At 45.4% G+C, this 22,500-nt stretch overlaps 2 protein-coding genes across 4 annotated transcripts in view; both read left to right on the top strand.

Annotated features, from left to right (window-relative positions):
* Positions 1-7,796, top strand: part of adam9 (ADAM metallopeptidase domain 9) — a 22,266-nt gene extending 14,470 nt beyond the window's left edge. Inside the window, exons 14-24 of one of the 2 annotated variants that reach the window (XM_061070809.1) lie at positions 1,115-1,219; positions 1,334-1,424; positions 1,793-1,898; positions 1,997-2,180; positions 2,258-2,338; positions 2,411-2,516; positions 2,640-2,787; positions 3,221-3,323; positions 4,089-4,118; positions 4,683-4,741; positions 5,037-7,796. In XM_061070809.1, the coding sequence (XP_060926792.1) occupies positions 1,115-1,219; positions 1,334-1,424; positions 1,793-1,898; positions 1,997-2,180; positions 2,258-2,338; positions 2,411-2,516; positions 2,640-2,787; positions 3,221-3,323; positions 4,089-4,118; positions 4,683-4,741; positions 5,037-5,106 (1,083 nt within the window). In that variant the 3' untranslated portion in view covers positions 5,107-7,796. The remainder of the gene's footprint in view (positions 1-1,114; positions 1,220-1,333; positions 1,425-1,792; positions 1,899-1,996; positions 2,181-2,257; positions 2,339-2,410; positions 2,517-2,639; positions 2,788-3,220; positions 3,324-4,088; positions 4,119-4,682; positions 4,742-5,036) is intronic. The other variant, XM_061070810.1, reaches the window with a different exon arrangement.
* Positions 7,797-8,834: 1,038 nt separating this feature from the next.
* ogdha (oxoglutarate dehydrogenase a) overlaps positions 8,835-22,500 on the top strand; it is a 23,818-nt gene continuing 10,152 nt past the window's right edge. The window contains exons 1-7 of one of the 2 annotated variants that reach the window (XM_061070898.1): positions 8,835-8,961; positions 10,621-11,026; positions 13,473-13,649; positions 15,013-15,115; positions 21,097-21,212; positions 21,659-21,813; positions 22,060-22,206. In XM_061070898.1, coding sequence (XP_060926881.1) covers positions 10,787-11,026; positions 13,473-13,649; positions 15,013-15,115; positions 21,097-21,212; positions 21,659-21,813; positions 22,060-22,206 — 938 coding nt within the window. In that variant the 5' untranslated portion in view covers positions 8,835-8,961; positions 10,621-10,786. Of the gene's footprint in view, positions 8,962-10,620; positions 11,027-13,472; positions 13,650-13,669; positions 14,047-15,012; positions 15,116-21,096; positions 21,213-21,658; positions 21,814-22,059; positions 22,207-22,500 lie in introns of those variants that run through there. The other variant, XM_061070899.1, reaches the window with a different exon arrangement.

The following is a 22,500-nucleotide window of genomic DNA, read 5'->3' as shown; positions in this document are numbered from 1 at the left end:
TATTTACCAACACAATGTTATGGGTGAGCGAGCTACCCCCTAGCAAGATGGCCGCCATGTGGTGACGTTCGTCTCCGTTGGCCGGCAACGCAGACGAGACATCTAGTGTTTCTATATGATATCTATGGTGCTACTGACAGGAAGTGTTACTGACAGGAAGTGTTACTGACAGGAAGTGTTACTGACAGGAAGTGCTACTGACAGGAAGTGCTACTGACAGGAAGTGTCACTGACAGGAAGTGTCACTGAAAGGAAGTGCTACTGAAAGGAAGTGCTACTGACAGGAAGTGCTACTGACAGGAAGTGCTACTGACAGGAAGTGCTACTGAAAGGAAGTGCTACTGACAGGAAGTGCTACTGACAGGAAGTGCTACTGACAGGAAGTGCTACTGAAAGGAAGTGCTACTGACAGGAAGTGCTACTGACAGGAAGTGCTACTGACAGGAAGTGCTACTGAAAGGAAGTGCTACTGACAGGAAGTGCTGCTGACAGGAAGTGCTGCTATCAGGAAGTGCTACTGACAGGAAGTGCTACTGACAGGAAGTGCTACTGACAGGAAGTGCTACTGAAAGGAAGTGCTACTGACAGGAAGTGCTACTGACAGGAAGTATTACTGAAAGGAAGTGCTACTGACAGGAAGTGCTACTGACAGGAAGTGCTACTGACAGGAAGTGTTACTGACAGGAAGTGTTAGTGACGCTTAGTGTTTACCGCTGCTAGTCGAGTCATGTGACTGATGAGAACCAATCAGGAAGAGAGCGTCTGCGTCACCGTTTACTAAAGTCTCAGTTTCTGACTCAAACACAAACTCAATGTTTTCAAACTGAATCAGAGACCAGTTCAAACCGGTTTCTGATCCAGAGGCTGTGACTCCAGAGGGCGTAACCATAGCAACAGGGATGAGGTTCTCAGGATGTTTGTAGTAAAACATGTGATGCTGAACACGTCTTTTAACACATGCTGTCATCAAACTGCTGACAAACCTCAGTGTGTAGCTTAACACAGTGTGTGTGTGTGTGTGTGTGTGTGTGTGTGTGTGTGTGTGTGTGTGTGTGTGTGTGTGTGTGTGTGTGTGTGTCTGTGTGTGTGTGTGTGTGTGTGTGTGTGTGTGTAGTACCTACCGGGAGGAACAGTGTGTCGCTCCAGCACAGATGAGTGTGATCTCCCAGAGTTCTGTAACGGCTCCTCGTTGTTCTGTCAGAGTGACGTCTACGTCCAGGTGAGAGGATCAAACCTACAGGAACGCTCCTGAGGTATAAATTATTATTATGACTGAGTGTGTGTGTGTGTGTGTGTGTGTGTGTGTGTGTGTGTGTGTGTGTGTGTGTTACAGAACGGACAGACCTGCAGGGACCAGCAGGCCTATTGTTACAATGGGAAGTGTCAACACTCTGATGGACAGTGTCAGGCCATATTCGGACCCAGTACGTATCTGTTTACACCACAGACTGTAAATAAAGATGGACGCCATTATGCTGCTGAAAAGTGAACCCAGATCACCTGGATCGCCCCCTGGTGGCCGGCTGCAGTATAGGTCATAAACCCAGCCTCCTCCATGTTAGCAGATGGGACATGTCTTTAGTTACAGTCAGTGGTTCATATTGTTTAGTCTGTTGATGTCCAAGACGATGAGACACCTTCTCTCTCCTCCTCATCTTTGACCTCCACCTCTACCTTCTCTTTTTCTACCTCTTCTTGCTTCTCCTCCTCCTCCTTCTTCTTCTTCCTCCTGTCTTCCTCTTCCTCTACCTCCCCATCTTCCTCCTGTTCTTTCTTTGCTCCTCTTCCTCAGAGGCCAAGGCTGCTCCAGAAATCTGTTTTAAAGACGTCAACAGTAAAGGCGACCGCTTTGGAAACTGTGGCTACCACAACTACGGTTACAAGAAGTGTGAGAGCAGGTACCACACACACTCACACACACACACACACACACACACACACACACACACACTGAGATGTGTTTACAGCCTTGTGATGCTCATGTCCGTCTCCATAGAAACGCTCTATGTGGGAAGCTGCAGTGCTCCAACGTTCAGGCGGTGACGGTGTTCGGCATCGAGCCGGCGATCATCGTCACGCCGATCGGCGGCGCCAAGTGTTACGGCGTGGACTTCATGCTGGGATCAGACGTCCCTGACCCCGGGATGGTGAGCGAAGGAACCAAGTGTGGAGAGGACAAGGTGAGCAGGGGAAGGAAGAGGGGGAGGGAGGGAGACAGGAAGGAGATGTTAATGTCTTCTTCTTCTGTGGTGTTCAGGTGTGTATGAACTTCGAATGTCGAAGCGCCGACATCATGAGCTTCGACTGTGACGTGGAGAGGAAGTGTCACGGCCAGGGGGTGAGACACGTCCACCTGTCTGCCTTCTCATGAGGTGTCTGTCCCACACTGACCTGTCTCTGTCCCCCTCAGGTGTGCAACAGCAACAAGAACTGTCACTGCCAGGACGGCTGGGCTCCTCCCTTCTGTGAGGTCAAAGGTTACGGAGGCAGCGTGGACAGTGGACCCACATGGAATGGTACACTCACCTGACCCCTGACCTCAGGGCCCAGAGTCTGTGTAGAACAGTTCTCAGTAATTCAGTCCCAGATAGTCACAGTTGAAGTTCCTGTTGAAGTGAACCTGAGTTTGTCCTCCTCAGATAAAGACACGTCCCTCAGAGACGGCCTGCTCGTCTTCTTCTTCCTCGTCCTCCCTCTGATCGCTCTGGGTGCGTTCGTGTTTCTGCGCAAGAACGAGCTGCTGCGACGACTCGGGCTGAGCCGCAGGAAAAGGTCTCAGGGATACCAGTGAGTGTGAAAACCACAACTCACACACACACACACACACACACTATACACACACACACACACACTAAACACACACACACACACACACACACATTCATGACAAACAGATGAAATATGAATTCTCACCCCAAAAAGTTTGGTTGATAATTGTTTGAAGAATAAAGAGAAGCTAGCAGATTTTTTCAACCGCTAAAAAACGTTACATGTCGCGTTGTCACATGAACTGATGACATCACTTCCTGTCATCTGTGCAGCCAACAGCTGCTTGTGGGGCGTTCAAGGACACTCAGACATTTACAAACCACTGATACTTGCATTTAGAGGGACCAGTAGGAATTGGATCACGTCACAGATATTACCTACAAGCGTTTCTCGTTGCTGAGTTTGAATCCCGTGTTTTCATTCTTAATGTTTTGTCACTTCCTGTCTTCAGACCGGACGGTGCAGCTACAGACAATCCCGTCAGAGCACCCCCGCCCAGGGCGCAGCCTCCATCTGTTGCCCGGGGCAACGCCAGCAGCATCGTCAGAGAGGGGGTGAGTGTAGCGGCTGAGCCGGAGACTCGTGTGTTTGAGCTCTGGATTCTGTGGGACTAACAACCCGAGCTTTAAGATACTGAGGAGTGAATCAACCTGTCGATCATGTTCCTGATCCTCAGATGTTTAGTTCACTGGTGTTCGGTCAGTGACACGTCCACTGCCTGTGTGTCCCAGTGGTGTGGGGGGGCTGTGGGAGGAGGGTGAATAACCTGCTGAGCATCACAGTCTCAACATGAGGTCGTTTCTGATGAATCGTGTGTTTGATATTTGCTTCACGTTGGAACTTCCACTTAGTTTTTGAATGTGTTCAAATTGGCCGTGATGTTTTTCACAGGAACACAAACACACACATGACTCAGCCTATGATTGGCTGACTGTGATATTCTTATGCTAACTAACCAATCACCACTCCTCATACCTAAACCAACCAACCTAACCAAGAAAAGCCTCCGGACACTAACCAATCAGAGGCAGAGTAAGGCAGGTGATGCTTTCGCTGTCCTAGGAAAAATGTCTTACAGGAGGATACTGAATGATGTGTTACTGACCCTGACCCTGACCCTGACCCTGACCCTGACCCTGACCCTGACCCTGGCCTGCACTACCCCACTGGTCCCCACTAACCCATCACCCATCACCCGTCTCACTGCAGAGACTCTGGATCTTCATGTGTGTTTGTGATGTGATGTTTCATAAGAACTAATTAAAGCGAACGAGTGCGCTAACGAGTCCTAACCTGCTCTGCTCTGTCTCCATGTGAAGCACCACGCTCAGCTCCTGCCCCCACAGGAGGTAAAATACTCTGATTACTACTCACACTCAACCAACACTAACAGTAGGGATCATAAACCCTCCTCCTCCATGTTAGCAGATGGGACATGAGCCAGACATAAAAGTCAAAGAAGACGTTCAATAACTGTTTGAGCGTCACAGACGGTTTCTGTCCTTTCAGTTCTCATCTCACTGAGCAACAGTTTGGTTTGATCAGTTATTTGATGATATAAAAACAGGACGTCACTGACTCAGGATTGGTTTAGAACATGTGTGGAGGCGGGACCTTGATCTGCACAGACTCTGACTGTAAATAACGTCAGCACCACAAGATGGCAGCGTTGGTATCTGAGATATTTCTTTATCACTTTAACTTTAACATTCACTTAATTTGGTCTGAAGTGTTTACCCTGAAGGAAAAGTGATGAAGTGTTTTATCTTCGGTTCGACTCCCATCAAGTCAACTTATCTCACTAAACACAGTTTCATCTCAGTAAAATAATGTTGAGCTTGTGTCATTGGTTCAAAATGAATAAATAACAATAACTTTGAACGATTAATAAACTGTTGTTTGTGTGTGATCAGGTGGTGGAGGGCAGCAGGACGGCTCCATCCTACGCTCTGAGGCCTCCTCCTCCTCCTCTGTAAGAACAACTCAACTCTTTCCTGTTCATTTCCTCTATAGAGATTTGTTTATCAGCCATAATATTTTTTACCATCCAAGGTAGACTCACCACAAGCTAACTGGACCTAGAGGTTTAACCCAGATGTTTTCTCCAGGATATCTCAAAGCTAACTTTGCAGCAGTGATCTGTTGCAGCTTAAACTCTGAATTCCATGTTTGTAGTTGGTTGAACACATAGAAGCAGAAAAGTCAAAAGGAGATTTTATGGTTTTTAACGTCAGAGGTGATGACTTGTCGTTTTATTTCTTCCTCAGAAAACCAAAACCTTCTGCTGCATCACAGCCTCTGGTGCCTCTAAGACCCGCCCCTGCTCCACCTGTTTAACCAATCAACGGGCCCGGACCACCTGTCTTCTTCCTTTTCTTCAACCCCTGTCCTTTTCGGAGCTGGTTACCTAGCAACAGCCAGGAAATGATCCTGAAATGGATGATCAGGAAACTGGACCCAGTCAGACCGGACAAACAGGAAGCAACTACTGCCCCCTACAGTCTGTCTTTGGCCTCTTTCCTTCTTTGAAGTTTAAAAACTGCTTCAGGTGAAACTTCATCTGTAGAAATCCATCCAGTCACATTTCCTGAACCGTCAAATAATAATGATCACACAGCTTCTGTCTGGAGGCAAGCTAGCTAACTAGCTGTTAGCTCAAATAGTTGTCCAGAACATTTTAATGTTTCCAACGTATTGCTTCAAACTGACAAACCTTTAAAAATATATTATGTAGCTAAATACATGATATAATTTTGCCACATGCTAAGTAATGATTAAAAACCATGAAGGGTGAGCTGCCTCACTCTGAAGACAGACTGGTGCTGTCCCCTCCCGTCTGCTCAGCACTGTCATAGGAATGTAACGCACCCCTGCTGCTGCGGTGCAGGTGCACCTGGTCTCCACCAATCAGCTCCACCCGGCGCTCTGTCGCTCCAGAATTGTAAAATCACAGTATGCAACATACCCAGCTCCACGCCTCTGGGTTTCAGTTCCTCTCCTTCAGATCTGGATGTGGATCTGGATGTGGATCTGGATGTGGATCTGGATCTGGATCTGGATCTGGATCTGGACCTGGACTTATGTGCTTGTTAAGTCACAAAGGAAACGTGCACTGAAGCACTGTTGAACTGATCTCTGGGATGTTCTGGATCATCTGACATGGCTCAGATGATCTGACCTGTGAGCGACTTTCAGATCGTTGTCATCGTGGTTAATCAGGTGGGAGTAACCGACCAATCAGGAACCTTTTCACCGAAAGGGAATGGAATTAGAATTTATTTGATCTGAAACTGTTTTGAGACAAATTCAGATGAAAGACGGCACTGATCATTTTACTCCTTTATTTTATGGATATATGTTTTCAATGCAATGTAACCCCCCCTGCCCCGTAAATTACAACCTAGAACATAGTTATTTTAGGGATTTTCTAAATTTAGTATTCGACCGTTCTGTTTGGATCCATGTTCAAAGAACACGTGTCATACTGGATCTCAGATTTTAAATGATGTTCACACATGAATGTTCAGGTTTAGTCTGTTGAGGATTCAGTTTGATGCTGGAACATCCCAGAGTGAAGAGGTCTGCCCGGGCTACGTGTCTTTAAGGTGGAAATGATGCTTCAACTCATAAAAGACCTGGAAACAAGTGGACTTCCTGTCTCTGCCGCCTGAACGGAGGTCTGGTCTGATCCGGATCCTTTAGTTCCTCCATCACAGTCCCTCAGCTTCCTCCGGCTCCGACACGTCACTCTAACCAGGGATCTTCACGCCACAGGAAACAAACTTCCTGTGACTCTGAGTGTCGTCACTTTGCAAAGAACGAACCTGCTGCACTGTGTCATGTGAGGATGTTTTGATCTGCTTCAGTATGTTTTGGATTTGCACCGACACAAGGAGTCAGTTACTCACAGGGCTAATTTTGTGTTTGATTGTTTTGTTGCTAAAAGAAAGTGAACGAGATCCCAGTTTCCTCCTGGAGCTGATTCCTGAGACAGAGAGAGAAACCTGTGGAGAACAGAGTGAAGTTATTTAGAGACGTGAGAGCAGCTGAAGTCAAAGTTCAAGTCCTCAGGTTACAGCTGGTGAACGGACTCAGCTGCTGCTTCTCAGTTTAAATATAACAAAGTTCATGTGCAGATTCAAACCACACAAACCAGCTCAACACACACTCAAAACCTCACAACTAATCAAATGAACACGGTTTGAAGGTTTCAACAACACTTTCTTGTTCATTGGAATCTTCGAATGAATTAAGTCATCACTTTATAATTTGTAATGTCAGAGGTTGACGTGTGAGTGAGGCTCAGAATATCTGTGTCGTTGTGTATTTATGTTTTTAACTGAAACCTTAAAGACGTTGTGTCGACCCAGCGAGCGACGGACGAGCTGCTGGTTTGATTCCGTACATGTTGAGTTTCTCTAGAATATAAAATCAATACAAAACGAATGAAAGATCGATTGTGCAACAACAGTTAGCCGCCGCCTGCATCATCAAAGTGATTACGTATCAATCGTTTTCTTCAAACAATATGATTTAACATTCTGACATCTGCATAACCAGTTATTTACTTTTGGTACTTTTAGTATATTTTGACCTTGATACTTTTATAATTTTACTCAAGTAAGTATTTCTACACTGTGGTAAAGTAACTTCTACTTCACATGTGAGGCCTGCGAGTCACAACTCCAGGCAAACAGGTGAAGTTGTGTGTTTGTGTTGAGTGTGTGTGTGAGCTGAACTACAGCAGGTGAATGACAACAGTATGACTGATATCGCCATGGCAACACTGAGAATCTCATCGCTGTTTCTACGATCAGTGTTTTTTACATGTGTGTGCAGTGTTTGCTCCAGTCACTGATCTCAGACGTGTTGGCTCCTCCTCCTCCTCGTTGGAGGTCATGTACATGGACAGTTTCATGTTACTATGGTAACAGGCATGGAGCAGGTCTGCGGTCACGCGCTGTCGTCTGTGAACCGCCTCTTCCTGCAGCTTCCTGTGTGATGTAATAAAGTTTATTCAAACAGAAGGTAGTTTTTTTGTAAAGATGAAGCACGTTCTGATTCACACTGTACGAAGCCACGAGTCCCGACCCGGTGACCTCAGAGGACTTGTGTGTGATGGGATTAAACACAAATTCACTTCATGAAATATTAAATGAATAATAATGAATAATATAAATACATGTGTTTTTCTTAATCCACAAGTTTTATCGATACTGCATTATTACATGAATAGCGTGAAGAGTTTATATTATTTTCTAATTAAATTAATTCATAGTTAAACATAACATCTTAAAAAGGCTAAGAACAGACTGTAGAACTATATTTTAAATAATGATTATAACTTATAAAGAATAATGAGATAAATTAAATATTAAAACAAAACATACCATTACAAAGGGTTTAATATAGAAGATAGATAGATAGATAGATTACTTTATTCATCCCCGAAGGGAAATTAAGTCGTCATAGCAGCCGGTATATTTGAATACAATAAAATACAATAAAATACAATACAATACAATAAAATAAAAAAATATTGAGGTAGAAGGAATAAAAAATAGAAACACAAGATAAATAGGTAGATAAGGTGCAGTGGCAAGATGAAGGTAATAGTACTGATGATATGATGGTAATGTTATTGTTAGACAGTAAACAAAAATAGTACAGTATATACAGTATATAATATAACATAATATATATTTATATATGATAGTAATTATACCAATATAATAGCAGTATATAGTAATAATGGCAGCAACAGTATATATGATAATAGTAGTAATATAATAATAATAATTATAATTATACCATGTACACATGTATAAATATGTGTATATAGACTGAAATATACAAAGAAGTTTCTTTATATTTTAATTAAATCATAACAATTTAAAAACGCTAAAAAGAGTGATGGTGTGAAAACTGTCAAACTGCAATACAATATAAATAACATGAATATATATTTCATACCTATACAGATTTAATTAAACTGTTTGTGTTGTTTTTTTTAGTGTCATGAGACCACGCCCCTGTGTCTGTGTCCTGCTTGACGTCATCTGTGCGCGTCACTTCCACGCAGGCCTCGGTTCCAGGCGTCGCGCCCGGAGTTGTGATCGTTGCACCGGGAGAAGGCGAAGGGCATCCGGGACACCGGGACACCGGAGAGCCGCCGAGCAGATCGTTCTCCAGGTCAGTTCCGCTGCTCGGGTCCGGGGCCTCACCGACACACTGCGCTTCCGGTTTGGAGCAAATTAAAATCAAACGTTTTTATGAATCTGAGGAAGAGAGAAGCCGTTAGCATGTTAGCCGCGTGTTAGCTTCCACAGCCCGTGTAAAGCACCGGGAGCCGGGAGCCCGTGAGGCCGAGCAGCCGCTGACACCGCGGAGGAAGCGGCTAAAGTTAGCTTCTCCACTTAGCTTCTGTGAGGGAACGCTAGCTAGCGTGCTAATGACGGCTGCTGCTAAGCTAGTGGGCTCGTTCCAGCAGCTACCTGTTAGCTCCGAGGCTAATCTCAGGCTAATCTCAGGCTAATCTCAGGCTAATCTCAGGCTAATCACACGGATAAAAGTGTGTTGATGAACGATCATGTTCCTCTGGACTTGAGGACACGATGATTGACAGGCTGCTCGGCCAATGAGAACCCGCGCCGGCCAATGTCAGGGCTGAATGTGCTTCCGGCAGCCAATCGGAGCCTGGTGTCTGCAGGTGGGGGCGGGGCCAGGCCGGGGGGAGGGACAGGGAGTGGAGCGTGAACAAGGTCAAAACACAGAGAGACACGTGACACACTGGAAATAACCCGGGTCACAGGTCAGGCGTTTGGATTTAAGAGTCCGGAAGTTTAACTTAGCACGGGTACAGATGTGGGCGTCGCCGAGTGTCACCCTGAAGGAACCGCAGTGCTGTCACTGTGGGAACATCAGGTGAAGGGCGGGGCCTGTAGGGCAGCAGGGGCGGGGCCTGTAGAGCAGCAGGAGGCGGGACCTGACGTATAAACTCTGCTGTGGACAGATCAGTGTTGTTGTCTCCAGCTCCTCCACACGGTGTCGGCCTCATCACCAGAAGATCTGGAATCTCCTTGTGTTTCCCAGTGGACGTCTTCGTCTTCTACGTGTCCGGCTCCTCTTCTTCATCCTGAGATCTTTGTGTTCTTCAGGTTTCACGTCACGTGTTAGAAACCTCGTCCACACGTCCACTCGCTCTCTGGGAAGCTTCCACACATCGTCCTGCTGGTTCCTCACATGGACTCTGACATGTTACAGATGTTTTACCAGGAGGCTGCAGGAGAAGATCCAGAACATGTCCAGAGACACTGACTCACACATTTGTTCTAAGATAGAGAACCTGCAGAACTTGTGAGGAACATGTGAGGAACATGTGAGGAACACGTCAGAAAATAAGAGTTTCTTAGTTCTGGTAACATGTTGGCAGCTGATGATCCTTTTCTTCTGGTTTTTAAAACCTGCGTCTGATGCTTTTATTTATTCGTCTCTTTCCGTCTCAGGCTGAACAAACTATTCTCATCTCATCTGTACGTTTATGAAAAGATAACTTTTCTGTTTCTGTTATGTTCCACTTTCACATCTGAACATGTTTTGAACCGTTACCGTTGGCAATGAGTTTGTTTTCCTGGTAGAAGCAGATCAGAAGGTTTAGGTCCAGGTTCTCCTCCTCCTGTTCCTCCCTCTCGTTGTTCTACCAGCTCAGTGCAGAGGAACATGAACCCTCCGACCTCCTGGTCCCATCAAGTTTTAAACCTGAGTCAAAGTCATTCTCTCTCCTGGTGAGCGAGTCCCTCTCTGACTCAGTGTCTCTCTCTCTCTCTCTCTCTCTCTCTCTCTCTCTCTCAGTGGACACACGGACCCTCAGTGGACTCTCAGAGGACTTGTCCTTCATCGCTCTCTGTCCTGCTTGTGACCTGCTGGAGTTTTATTTCCCTCCGTTGTGAAGTTGAGGAACGTCCGGCCCGTCGGACTGCCCCCCCCTCCTGTGTGTGAGGTGCTTTAAGGACTGCTTATGCATCGTTTACGGACATGTGCGGCGCGGTTGCGTCCGCTCACCGCCTCGCAGGCGGCTCAGACTGTTGGCCAGCAGCGGCCAATCACAGTGGCCTTCAGAGGCGGCACAAGGACGTTTCAGCCAATCAGGTGCTACTCAGCACCTGTGGCCTCTGAGCCGTTCCTGAACGGGACGAGCTCCAACTACGTGGAGGAGATGTACTACGCCTGGTTGGAGGACCCGAAGAGCGTTCACAAGGTAAGGACCGCTGGGCCCCCTGCTGGTGCGGAGGATGAACAGCACAACCACTACAAGGTGTTTTCAGACAATCTCTGGGAATTACATTAGCATATGAAGTTCCATAAAATATCTGAACCAACTGAGTCAGACATTTGTTTCCTTACACACAGAAGCTCCAGAACATTTCAGGAACACGTGCGGACGTCAGTGCAGGTCTGTCAGCAGCTGTGCTGATGTTTCTGTGAAACATAATTCAAAAAGCTTTGGCTACACTTCAGAATAAAGAATAAACCACCTCACAAAAATTAATTCTCCAAACTAGAAGGATGTTAAAACAACACTCATGGATCCTCACATTTTTCTGGATCATCAAAATTTAACAAATTATTTTCTAGTCATGAAAAAATCTCATAGAAATCTCATAGTTTGTCCACTCTGGGCTACTGTAAAAAACATGGCTGCCTCCATAGAGAGGTCCTGCTCCTGATGTAAATATAAAGTGTTTAAATATAAAGGACTCATTCTAGGTTAAAGAAAAAAACAATTTGTACAATTTGAGATGAAACTACTTAACGAAGGTGAGGACTCGCCTCACAACAGGAAATGTACTACTGTGTGTACAAATACACTGTGTGTGTACAAATACACTGTGTTTTGTACTTTCTCAGCAGTTTTATTCATGTGACCTCCGGTTAGAGGCAGCGCCCCCTAGAGGTGTCTTCATGGATCTGTCTTCAGGGTCACATGTGAACTGAGGGTTGAAGGACAGCCGAGCTAATTATACCTCTGTCACATGACACAGTGTGTGTGTGTGTGTGTTGTCACACTTGTTATGTAACATTCAGTCTGTGTGACCTTGCTGTTAGCAGCTTAGCAAACTAGCTGAGCGCTGCACACACTGGAGACACACACACACACACACACACTGTACCTCACAGTAATGATATTGATGAAGATCAACATGAAGCAGACCTGATTCTTAGGCGTAAAGAATCAGGTCTGTACAACGAGGTGGAAGTGTTACTGACAGGAAGTGTTACCGACAGGAAGTGTTACCGACAGGAAGTGTTACCGACAGGAAGTGTTACCGACAGGAAGTGTTACCGACAGGAAGTGTTAGCAACTCTTTGTGTTCACGCTGCTAGTCGAGTCACGTGACTGATGAGAACCAATCAGGAGGAGAACTACTCTTTACTAAAGTCTCAGTTTCTGTTCAGACTGAAACGAGAGCAGTTTACACAAGTCTCTGATCCTGATCCTGACCCGCTCCACCAGGCGTAACCTGAGCAAGTGGTCGACAGGCAACATTACAAAAGAAACACAACACAACTCCTCAGAATCAATGTCTTTAACTGTGTAAATTAGCAGAAGCTGAGATGGAAGCAATGTTGAGATGCAGGTGTTTAAATTAACAAACAACACATGGTTGTATTTGTGGATAATTAGTAGAAGAAACTGTTTTAATTGTCGCTGTAAACTAATGTTACATCAATAATCGTCAGCTTTAAGATCTGTGATGAATAATAATCTGGATTTGAGCTGCTTGTCGTACGTCTTCTTTATATGAAACTACAAGTCAGTGAGTCAGCTTCCCCTGGAATGTGTTTGTAACTGAGTCTCAGTTCCCGACTCTTCACCCTCACTGTTCCTATTTTCTGTGGCTAAGCCACCATTTGCGAGACTTTGTAGTTGTGTAGTCCTAGAGTTGTGCAGTCCTGGAGTTGTGTAGACATGTGGTGTTGGCATGTGGTTTGCCTTCCACCAGTCTGAGTCATCCAGCAGCTCTAATTGTTCCCAGAACAAAGTGGAGGGAGTTTCCTACAAACTGAGCCTCAGCTGAGTGTTTGTTTAAGAGACAGAAAACCTGAGTGAACGTTTTAAATCTTTGTCCGAACAAACGTCAAGTTCTCTGCAGGTGGTGAAGGACAAGGTGTGTTAGAGAAGAGAGCTGGAGGTGAAGAGCTGATCCCTTTAGAAAGATAGAAGAAGTTTGAAGTAAGATCCAGAAACTGTCCAGAGACATTTGTCCTCACATAGAGAAGATTCAAGATTCAAGATTTTTTATTGTCAAATGAACAGAGATAACATGAAGCAGTCACTGTCAATGAAATGCTTGGGTCACACACTCTCTTTAAACAATGCTCAGTCATTTCAACCCAAAAAAATAAAATAGAAATAGTATAAAATAGAATAAAAAATAATAAAATAGAATAACAATGAAATAGAATATCAAAAATTTAAAATAGAAAATAAAATATATATATCTTTACAGATGAATGTTCAGTTTGTGCAGAACATGTGAGGAACATGTGAGGAACATGTGAGGAACATGTGAGGAACATGTGAGGAACACGTGTGGAACACGTGTGTAGTTCACGTCTGAAACAGCTGTGATTCTGTCTCACATTCTGCTCCTTCTCTGTGGTTGTTAACATGAACTTGTTCTCATTGCTCCTCCCTTCAGTCGTGGGATGTGTTTTTCCGCAACGCCAACGCCGGCGCCCCCCCCGGCGCCGCCTACCAGTCTCCTCTGGGTCTGTCTGCGGCTCCTCAGCTCTCGTCTCTGGTCGGAGCTCAGCCCAACGTGGAGAAGCTGGTGGAGGATCACCTGGCCGTGCAGTCGCTCATCAGAGCCTACCAGGTAGCCGCTGATCGGGTGAAATGTTGTCAGTGATATTTCTGGATCCCTGATACAGAAGAAGATACACTTTATTTATCACTTTAGATAATCAATGATTGATATTGTGACAATTAACTTGTTCTTTCCTACAGAAAGCTCCTTAGCATTGAGCTCGTTAGCGCCACCTTCTGATCACTGAAAACACTGTTTCAAATGTTCTCTATGGTATTTTACAGTTTCCCATTGTTTAATCTCAACTGTTTTTACTCTTCTCATAATCACATCAACCTGAATTTATTAAAACAAGTTGTGACCAGTGTTGAGAAGCGTTGATTCCAGGTGTCGTTACTGGAGGTCGTCACAGGTCACATGTCACAGGTCAAAGGTCACCTGTGACACTAGCACGACAAAGACGCAGGTAAGTATCGAACAACACGGAACAAAATCAGAAAAGATAAAACTCGTCCTTTAATTCACTTCAACATCTTAAAGTTAACATTCCAATCAAAAGGTGTCATGTGATCCAGGTTAACGTCTCTTTTAAAAGTAAATAAATTATAATAATAAATAAAATAAAAGCATTAAACTGAAACATAAAGGATTAAAATACAAAACCAACACGTTCTTTTTACACAGTTTTAACTAACAAACAGTAACAGCTAAACTAGTGTGAGCTCCTCAGAAAATATATATAAACATAACTCAATGTGAAGGGATTGAATCCAAGTGTGTTGAAAGAGGAAGTGACATCACATTCTACCAATATTTATATCAAGAAGAAGAATTCCATCATTGGCTTATTAATGGTCACATGAAGGATAAACATTAACATGTGACCTGTGAGGACCCCCAGTCGTCAGGTGTGTGTATGTGTGTGATAACCTGGTGTGTGTTGGTGTGTGTGTGTGTGTGTGTGTTGGTCTGTGTGTTGGTCTCTGTGTGTGTGTGTGTGTGTGTCTGTGTGTGTGTGTGTGTTCAGGTGATGGGGCATCATAATGCTCAGTTGGAATCAGCTGTGTGAATTTTGATGATGCTCCGGTGACGTCGGTGAGAAAACAAACGAAACCAGTGTGTTAATGTTGCTCTTCCTCCCCCACCCCCCCCCTCCCCCCCTCTCTCTCCTCCTCTTCCTCATGTGGAACCTTTTACTTCTCTTCCTCCCTGCTCTCATCAAACGCTCCTTTCCTTTCTTCAAACCTTGTTTGGATGTTGATCTGTTTCCTCCATCTCCTCCTCTTCCTCTTCCTCCTCCTCCTCACCCTCTCCTTCATTTCGTCCAATCCTCCTCTTCCTCCTCTCCCTCCTCTCCCTCCTCTCCCTCCTCTCCCTCCTCTTCCTCCTCTTCCCGGGTGGGATCTCTGCTGTCCCCCCCCCCCCCCTGTAGATCCGAGGGCACCATGTTGCCCAGCTGGACCCTCTCGGGATCATGGACGCCGATCTGGACTCGTATGTCCCGACGGATATCATCACCTCCTCCGACAAACTGGGTGAGGAGCCGACCCCTGTTCCCCTGGTGTCTCTCTCTCTCTCTCTCTCTCTCTCTCTCTCTCTCTCTCTCTCTCTCTCTGTCTCTGTCTCTGTCTCTGTCTCTGTCTCTGTCTCTGTCTCTCTCTCTCTCTCTCTCTCTCTGTCTCTGTCTCTGTCTCTGTCTCTGTCTCTCTCTCTCTCTCTCTGTCTCTCTATCCGTCTCTTTCTAGAACTCTCCGATCATCAGAGGAGCGTTGGTCAAGTTTCCTGCGTTGGGAGTTTTTCTGAAACTTTGTCTTGGAGCTGAAACCTTCTTGTACATTGAGAGAATTTTTTGAACACAATGAATGTTCATAAAACTCAAGCTGGAGTTTAGGGCTGCATGATATATCGAAAAGAATGTGTCATCATTGCGATATAGGTAACACAAAACACGGCTTGAGCTGCATTAAAGATATCAGACCTGTTGCGTCCCTCCTGTGGGATGAGGGACACACAAGTGACCAGCAGGAGGCGCTCAAGGGAAATCAAGCATTTTATTAACGAACGTAAAATATGCACAAAACTGACGAGGGAATAAACCAACAGAGAACAATCAACTGAAAACAATCTCCAACAAACTGAAGATGAGCCAGGACAGCAAAAGAGTAAAAAAATACACAAAGACACCAACTAGACACAACACTGCACAGACCACTCGCTGTATGAGTCCGTAGCAGTGAAACCAAAACAGAAAGACTTTAACACTTTGTACTTAACTATTCTTTTATATTTATCGCAAGTCTTACAGTTATCGCAATATTCAACAACGTCATCGCGAATCGCATGTTTTCTTATTATCGTGCAGCCCTAACGGAGCTTTTTCCAAACCTAACGTTCTCATGTACGAGAACTTTCTCTGAAACTTAATATAAGTTTCTGGAATGTTCTCGTATAAGATGATGAAAGTATCTGAAACTCCGAGAACCCTGAGAAAGTGCTGAGTTAACGGAATATTTAGAGAAACTTAAATCCTGAATCTGTGTTTAACAGATTTCTGTGAAATCTCTACAAATCAAATCTCTCTGAAACTTTGAGAAACTTCAAAGTGGAACTTTTCTCTGTTATGACAATGAAATGATTTCCAGTTGGAGGAGAAAAAAGATCCAACACAAGGAATGTTAGCTTGTGAACTGCTAACCTCGTGTGTGAGCTGTTAGCTTCACGCATGTGAGCCGCTAGCTTTGTGCTAAGGAAGCGTTAGCTTCACGTGTGTGAGCTGTTAGCTTTATGCTAAGGAGCCGTTAGCTTTGTGCTAAGGAAGCGTTAGCTTCACGCATGTGAGCCGCTAGCTTTATGCTAAAGAGCCGTTAGCTTTGTGCTAAGGAAGCGTTAGCTTCACGCATGTGAGCCGTTAGCTTTATGCTAAAGAGCCGTTAGCTTTGTGCTAAGGAAGCGTTAGCTTCACGCATGTGAGCCGCTAGCTTTATGCTAAAGAGCCGTTAGCTTTGTGCTAAAGAGCCGTTAGCTTTGTGCTAAAGAGCCGTTAGCTTTGTGCTAACCCTGTGGTTGAAGCTGCTCTGACGTGTGCAGCGTCTGATCATCACACGTGTTTGTGAGGTTTGGGTCTCGGCTGGTTGTTGTGTCCTGGTTGTCGTGTCCTGTTTGTCGTGTCCTGTTTGTCGTGTCCTGGTTGTCGTGTCCTGGTTGTCGTGTCCTGTTTGTCGTGTCCTGGTTGTCGTGTCCTGGTTGTCGGCTGATCGCTGGAGAGAACCCCCCCCCCTGCTGTGTCCCTGCTGTTCTGTAAGAAGTCGCTGTTCGTTAAGTTATTCTATAAGAGCAGAATTTAAAACCAGATCAAAAGTACGATATTGAAGTGAAAACAATTCCGAGGAAAAGTAAATTCTGAAATTCTTCGGATTCAGTTTTATGAATAAATCCATAGAAGCAAATCAGTTGTTTTTCAGTTAAGTGAGGCCCTTCTCTCCAGCCACTAACCAGAACTAACTCCCCATCGCCAGCTTCAACTAACTGGTTCCTGTCAGAAGAGAGAAGAATCTGAGCTTCAGTTCTCTGAGTGACCACCAGAGGGAGCTGCAGCCACAGACTGTGAAACATGGCATGTGTCGCTTTTCAGTTTATAGTGCAAACGGGGACGTGTGTGTTGAGTCCCTGGAGCTCCGGAGTTAGTCTGGTCCCTGTGACCTCTGACCTGTGACCTGTGACCTGTGGGAACAGCTTCCCGACCGGGCTGCTTGGTTGTTGCTTCTCTTGATCCTCAGCTTGGTGCTGACAGCGTCCGTCTCCGTCACCTCCGTCCGGATTCAAAACAAACTCCTTCCATGTTTCTGTGAATGAACAAATGAACCGGTGGAGGCGTGGCGCTGCCAGCTGGTGTGTGGCTCTGATTGGTCTGCCAGGCTCGTGCTGATGTGAACTGTCGGGTTGAGCCGGGTCGTAGGTCACTAACCGTGTCCCGGTATCTCTCCCCTCTGCTGCCCCCTAATGGCCGCCCTTCCAGACTTGGCTGTTTTCAAGGAGCGTCTGAGAGTCCTGACGGTAGGAGGTAGGAGAACCATGAGGCAGCGGTCCACCTGTAGTCCTGTTGTCTGTGCGCTAGTGACCAGCCGGCGTGTGCACGAGTGTCAGGACACCAGGAACCCGACCTCTGACCCCTGCGCTCGCGCACACGTCTCTGCCCCTGGAGGACGGGAGGACAAAGAGACGTTTCCTGTGGTTCAGTGTCTTCACTCTCATTTAAACAACCAGACAACGTAACATCTCATGTTCCTCTGGTAGTTCGTAGGAATATTCTCTAGATGTTTCTATTATTTCTGCATCTTCTATATTTGAACGTTCCTGTCACATCCGGTCGTTCTCGTCTCAGACATTGAACCAAGGTGAAATATCTCTTTAAGGTCCCAGGAGGCGTCAGAGGGAAATCAGAGTCACGTCCTCACTACAGGAGGTTCTGTCTCTGTCCCTCAGACGACCTCTGACCTCTGACTGTCTCCTGCGTGTCCCGCTCCGTGTAGTCAGCTCCTGTTGCTCCCAGCTGCTGATAGCGCCCCCTTCTGCCCAGTCAGCAGTAGAACAGGTAGTGTGGTTCTCTGATGAACGAGTCTGTATCTACTCACTGCACTTTCTTCACCTTCACTTTCTTTCTCTTTATCTCCGCTGGTTTGAATCTGTCAGTTCTTTCAGTGCTTCTCAGTGATTAGTGTGAGGATTGTAGATCAGCACTAACACATCTCTGTAGCTCCGCCTCCAACCATGAAAACTGTGGATATATAACAAACGAGTCCGTGTTGAGCAGCGTCGTCCTGTGGAGTTCAGAGAGACTTCGTTTGATTGGCCGGCCTCTGTCAGTGGTTTGGTTGGTGTGAAGAGGAGCTTTGTGATTGGCTGAAGCAGCTGTTGTGTCTCTGACTGGACGAGTGTTTTCGTTGTGTTGTTGAATTGAAGGACACATCACATCTGACACCAACTCACACACAACTCCCCCAGGTGTTCATGAGTCCACGGGGGCGTGGCCTTCTCTTCATCACCAGCTCGTTCCTCAGAAGCTTCTGGAAGCTCCGTGTTCACTGCTTCTCTGATGTTTGATATTTAGAGAAATAGCAAAGTTATTGTTATTTTCTCACCGAGTTTCTTCTGAATTTTAAAATACATCAGAGGAAAATGTTGACGCTCAACCGCCTCTAACCTGTTCTCTCTCTCTCATCTGTCTCATCTCCTGGTTGGTTTATAAATAACGGATGGATGTCCATCACCATGTGACCCGCTGCTGTCATGACTAGGGTTGCAAAATTCCGGGAAAATTCAAAGTTGGAAACTTTCCATGGGAATTAACGGGAATATACGGGAATTAACGGGAATAAACAGGAATTAACGGGAATAAACTGGAAATGTTGTGGGTAATTTGTACAAACTGTATTTACCTTGTCATATACAGACATAAATATTAGGGCTGCAACTAACGACTATTCTGATAGTCGATTATTAAAACGATTAATCAACTAATCGGATTATGAATGACACAAATTCTCAATTGCTATTATTTAGCAAACAGCTTTTAAATTTAGCTTGAGGTTGTTCAAGGCATGTGATGACTGAAAATAAAGACAATAAAGATCGATACTTCATTAACAAAAATGTCTTTTAATAAACTTTGCTGCATATAAGGGTACTGTTGACACAAAAGCAAAGAAAAATCAAGTTTCCCTTTTTACTGTGAACCAAGAACAGGCCAAGTGCTGGTACAAAAAAGAAATTAAAAATCAAGTATCCATTTTTCGTGTTAACAAAAAATGACAGGGAAAATAACATTAATAAAAACATCAATTAAAAAAAAACTTTGTCAGGCAATAGGATAACATAACGCTTTTAAACTCGTTAATAAAAAGTTTAAACCTCCGGTAAAACGCCGTTTAGTTCCGCTGCGCGGCACGAGAAACACGCGCTATGACGTCACCAACGACTCATCGACTAGTAAATTCGTCTGCGACTATTTTGGTCATCGATTTTTGTCGATGACGTCGACTAATCGTTGCACCCCTAATAAATATAAACATTTTGTTGTGTCATAGGCTGATTTGAGCCCTGAGGAAACTTTGGGCACTTGACTATATGCTTCTGCATCGTTGAGTCATTCTTAACATAGGTCTTTGCACAGTGTTTGCAAATGTACACAGCCTTTCCTTCTACATTGGATGAGGTGAAATGTCTCCACACATGAGAGAGTGCACGTGGCATTGTTCTGTAGAATAAGATGAGAACAAAGTTTGTAAAAAAACACTAATGCAATGCCAGAGATATAAATAGTTAGCCAAACAATTGGAATCGTCTGTAAACATATTTTACAATTGATGGATAAATGAATGGAAATAGTCTAGATGAACAGATGAACAATCCTCAATCAGCATGATAATATATTTTCCCAGTAATATCATGGAAACTTACCTGGTAGTGGTAGTTTTTTTCAAAATTCCCAAAATTCCCGAGCTAAACTTCCCATGGAAACTTTCCGGAAACTTTCCGCCCCTTTGCAACCCTAGTCATGACCATCCCTGCTCTCCGTGGTCAAGACCTTTATCTGGTTTGAGTGAAATTAAGAACAAGCAGCCGGATCATCTCCTCTCAGCTCGTTGTCCAGGAGACCAGCGCTGATCAACAGGGGTCAGCAGAGGTCAAGAAATCCTCAAGGAGCTTGTAGATGTTGAGGAGGTTGGCCTGTGGCGCCAGCATCTTTAAAGATGTTTTCAGACCTGAACTGAAGTCCTGACATGTTCCTCACATGTTCCTGACGTGTTCCTCACATGTTCCTGACGTGTTCCTCACATGTTATGGAGGTTGTGCCTCTTCTTCACAAGAGAAACACAAAGTCTTTGTCCATAGAAGTGTCCTCTAGTGTTCCAGCCTCCAGAACCCTGTGACCTCAGCTCTGGTCTCCTCCTCCTCTTCACTCTGAAGAGATTAGAGATGTTTCTGTCCCAGTTTGTAGTTCTGGATCCGGTTCATGTGAAGACTTGTAATTGATTCAGATTAACGAAAGTAACGTCTTTTATTCTTTCATTTTCATCACCTTGTCCTTCGTCACCAACTGAACCTGCTGCATGTGTGTGTGTGTGTGTGTGTGTGTGTGTGTGTGTGTGTGTGTGTGTGTGTGTGTGTGTGTGTGTGTGTGTGTGTGTGTGTGTGTGTGTGTGTGTGTGTGTGTGTGTGTGTGTGTGTGTGTGTGTGTGTGTGTGTGTGTGTGTGTGTGCCTGTGTGCCTGTGTGCCTGTGTGTGCCTGTGTGCCTGTGTGTGCCTGTGTGCCTGTGCCTGTGTGTGTGTGCCTGTCTGTGTGTGCCTGTGTGTGTGTGTCTGTGTGTGTGTGTCTGTGTGTGTGTGTCTGTGTGTGTGTGTCTGTGTGTGTGTCCCACTGCCTCCATCCTTCAACCTGTCCTCACCTCCTCCTTCCCTCTGTTTGTCCCTCCCTTGTCCTCCTGTCCTGTCCTGTGGTGCATCATGGGACATGTAGGCTTCTACGGTCTGGACGAGTCCGACCTGGACAAAGTTTTCCGTCTTCCCACCACGACCTTCATCGGAGCGTCGGAGAGCGCCCTCCCCCTGAAGGAGATCATCAGCCGCCTGGAGGTGAAGTTGATTTCATTTGGATCATTTCTCAGAATGTTTCCCCACCAGAGTTTATAGACATAATGTTCAGCTACTCTTATTATTAGTTTTACAAAGATCAATAAACTAACCGATGGATTTTATGAGGAAGGAAATACAGTCATGAAAACTCCTCTGGAGGCTTTTAAATTGAAATGTAAGTGTTATACTCAGGTTTGGTTGAGCCTTAAACAATAATCAACTTAATTTATACTTATACAGTCATGTGCTCATGTTTGGAACATGATGAAGATCAGATCTTACAGATAGTGAGCTGCCTTCGTAAGGAAGAGAATAGAACCGCCCACAATCACCGACCATGTGATCCCAGACCGCCAATAGGCTGACCACCGTCGGGATGGACCAGCCGCTCTGTAGGGACTGCCCTCGTGCTGAGGCTGTGTTGTGTGTGTGTGTTGTGCGTCCAGATGTCGTACTGTCAGCACATCGGAGTGGAGTTCATGTTCATCAACGACCTGGACCAGTGTCAGTGGATCCGACAGAAGTTCGAGACTCCGGGTGTGATGCAGTTCACTCTGGAGGAGAAGAGGACGCTGCTCGCCCGCATGATCCGCTCCACCCGGTACACAACACAACACTAAACAACACAACACCACAGGACACACACAGTGAAGCCAATGCAGAGGGGTCTGAAACCTGTCTTCTGTGTAGTGACCAGCAGGGGGCGACTCCTCTGGTAGTTTTGTAGAAAGTGACTTCTCACTTTATAACGTCAGTAAACATCCAGGAGTTTCTGTCTCAGTCTCTAGTTTCAAGTCTTCTTCAAACAGCTGACATCTGAGGTGTGTGTGTGTGTGTGTGTGTTCAGGTTCGAGGAGTTCCTGCAGAAGAAGTGGTCTGCAGAGAAGCGTTTTGGTCTGGAAGGATGTGAGTCTCTGATCCCTGCTCTGAAAACCATCATCGATAAATCGTCTGAAAACGGAGTCGAGAACATCATCATGGGAATGCCTCACAGGTAACACACACACACACTCAGAGACACACACACTCACACACACACACACACACACACTCAGAGACACACACACACTCAGAGACACACACACACTCAGAGACACACACACACACACTCAGAGACACACACACACTCAGAGACACACACACACACACTCAGAGACACACACACTCACACACACACACACACACACACTCAGAGACACACACACACTCAGAGACACACACACACTCAGAGACACACACACACACACTCAGAGACACACACACACTCAGAGACACACACACACTCAGA

Source organism: Limanda limanda, chromosome 5, assembly GCF_963576545.1.
Source record: "Limanda limanda chromosome 5, fLimLim1.1, whole genome shotgun sequence".
NCBI classification, from domain to species: domain Eukaryota; kingdom Metazoa; phylum Chordata; class Actinopteri; order Pleuronectiformes; family Pleuronectidae; genus Limanda; species Limanda limanda.
The sequence above is the reverse complement of the archived record's forward strand: the minus strand, read 5'-3'. Positions and strand labels throughout refer to the sequence as shown.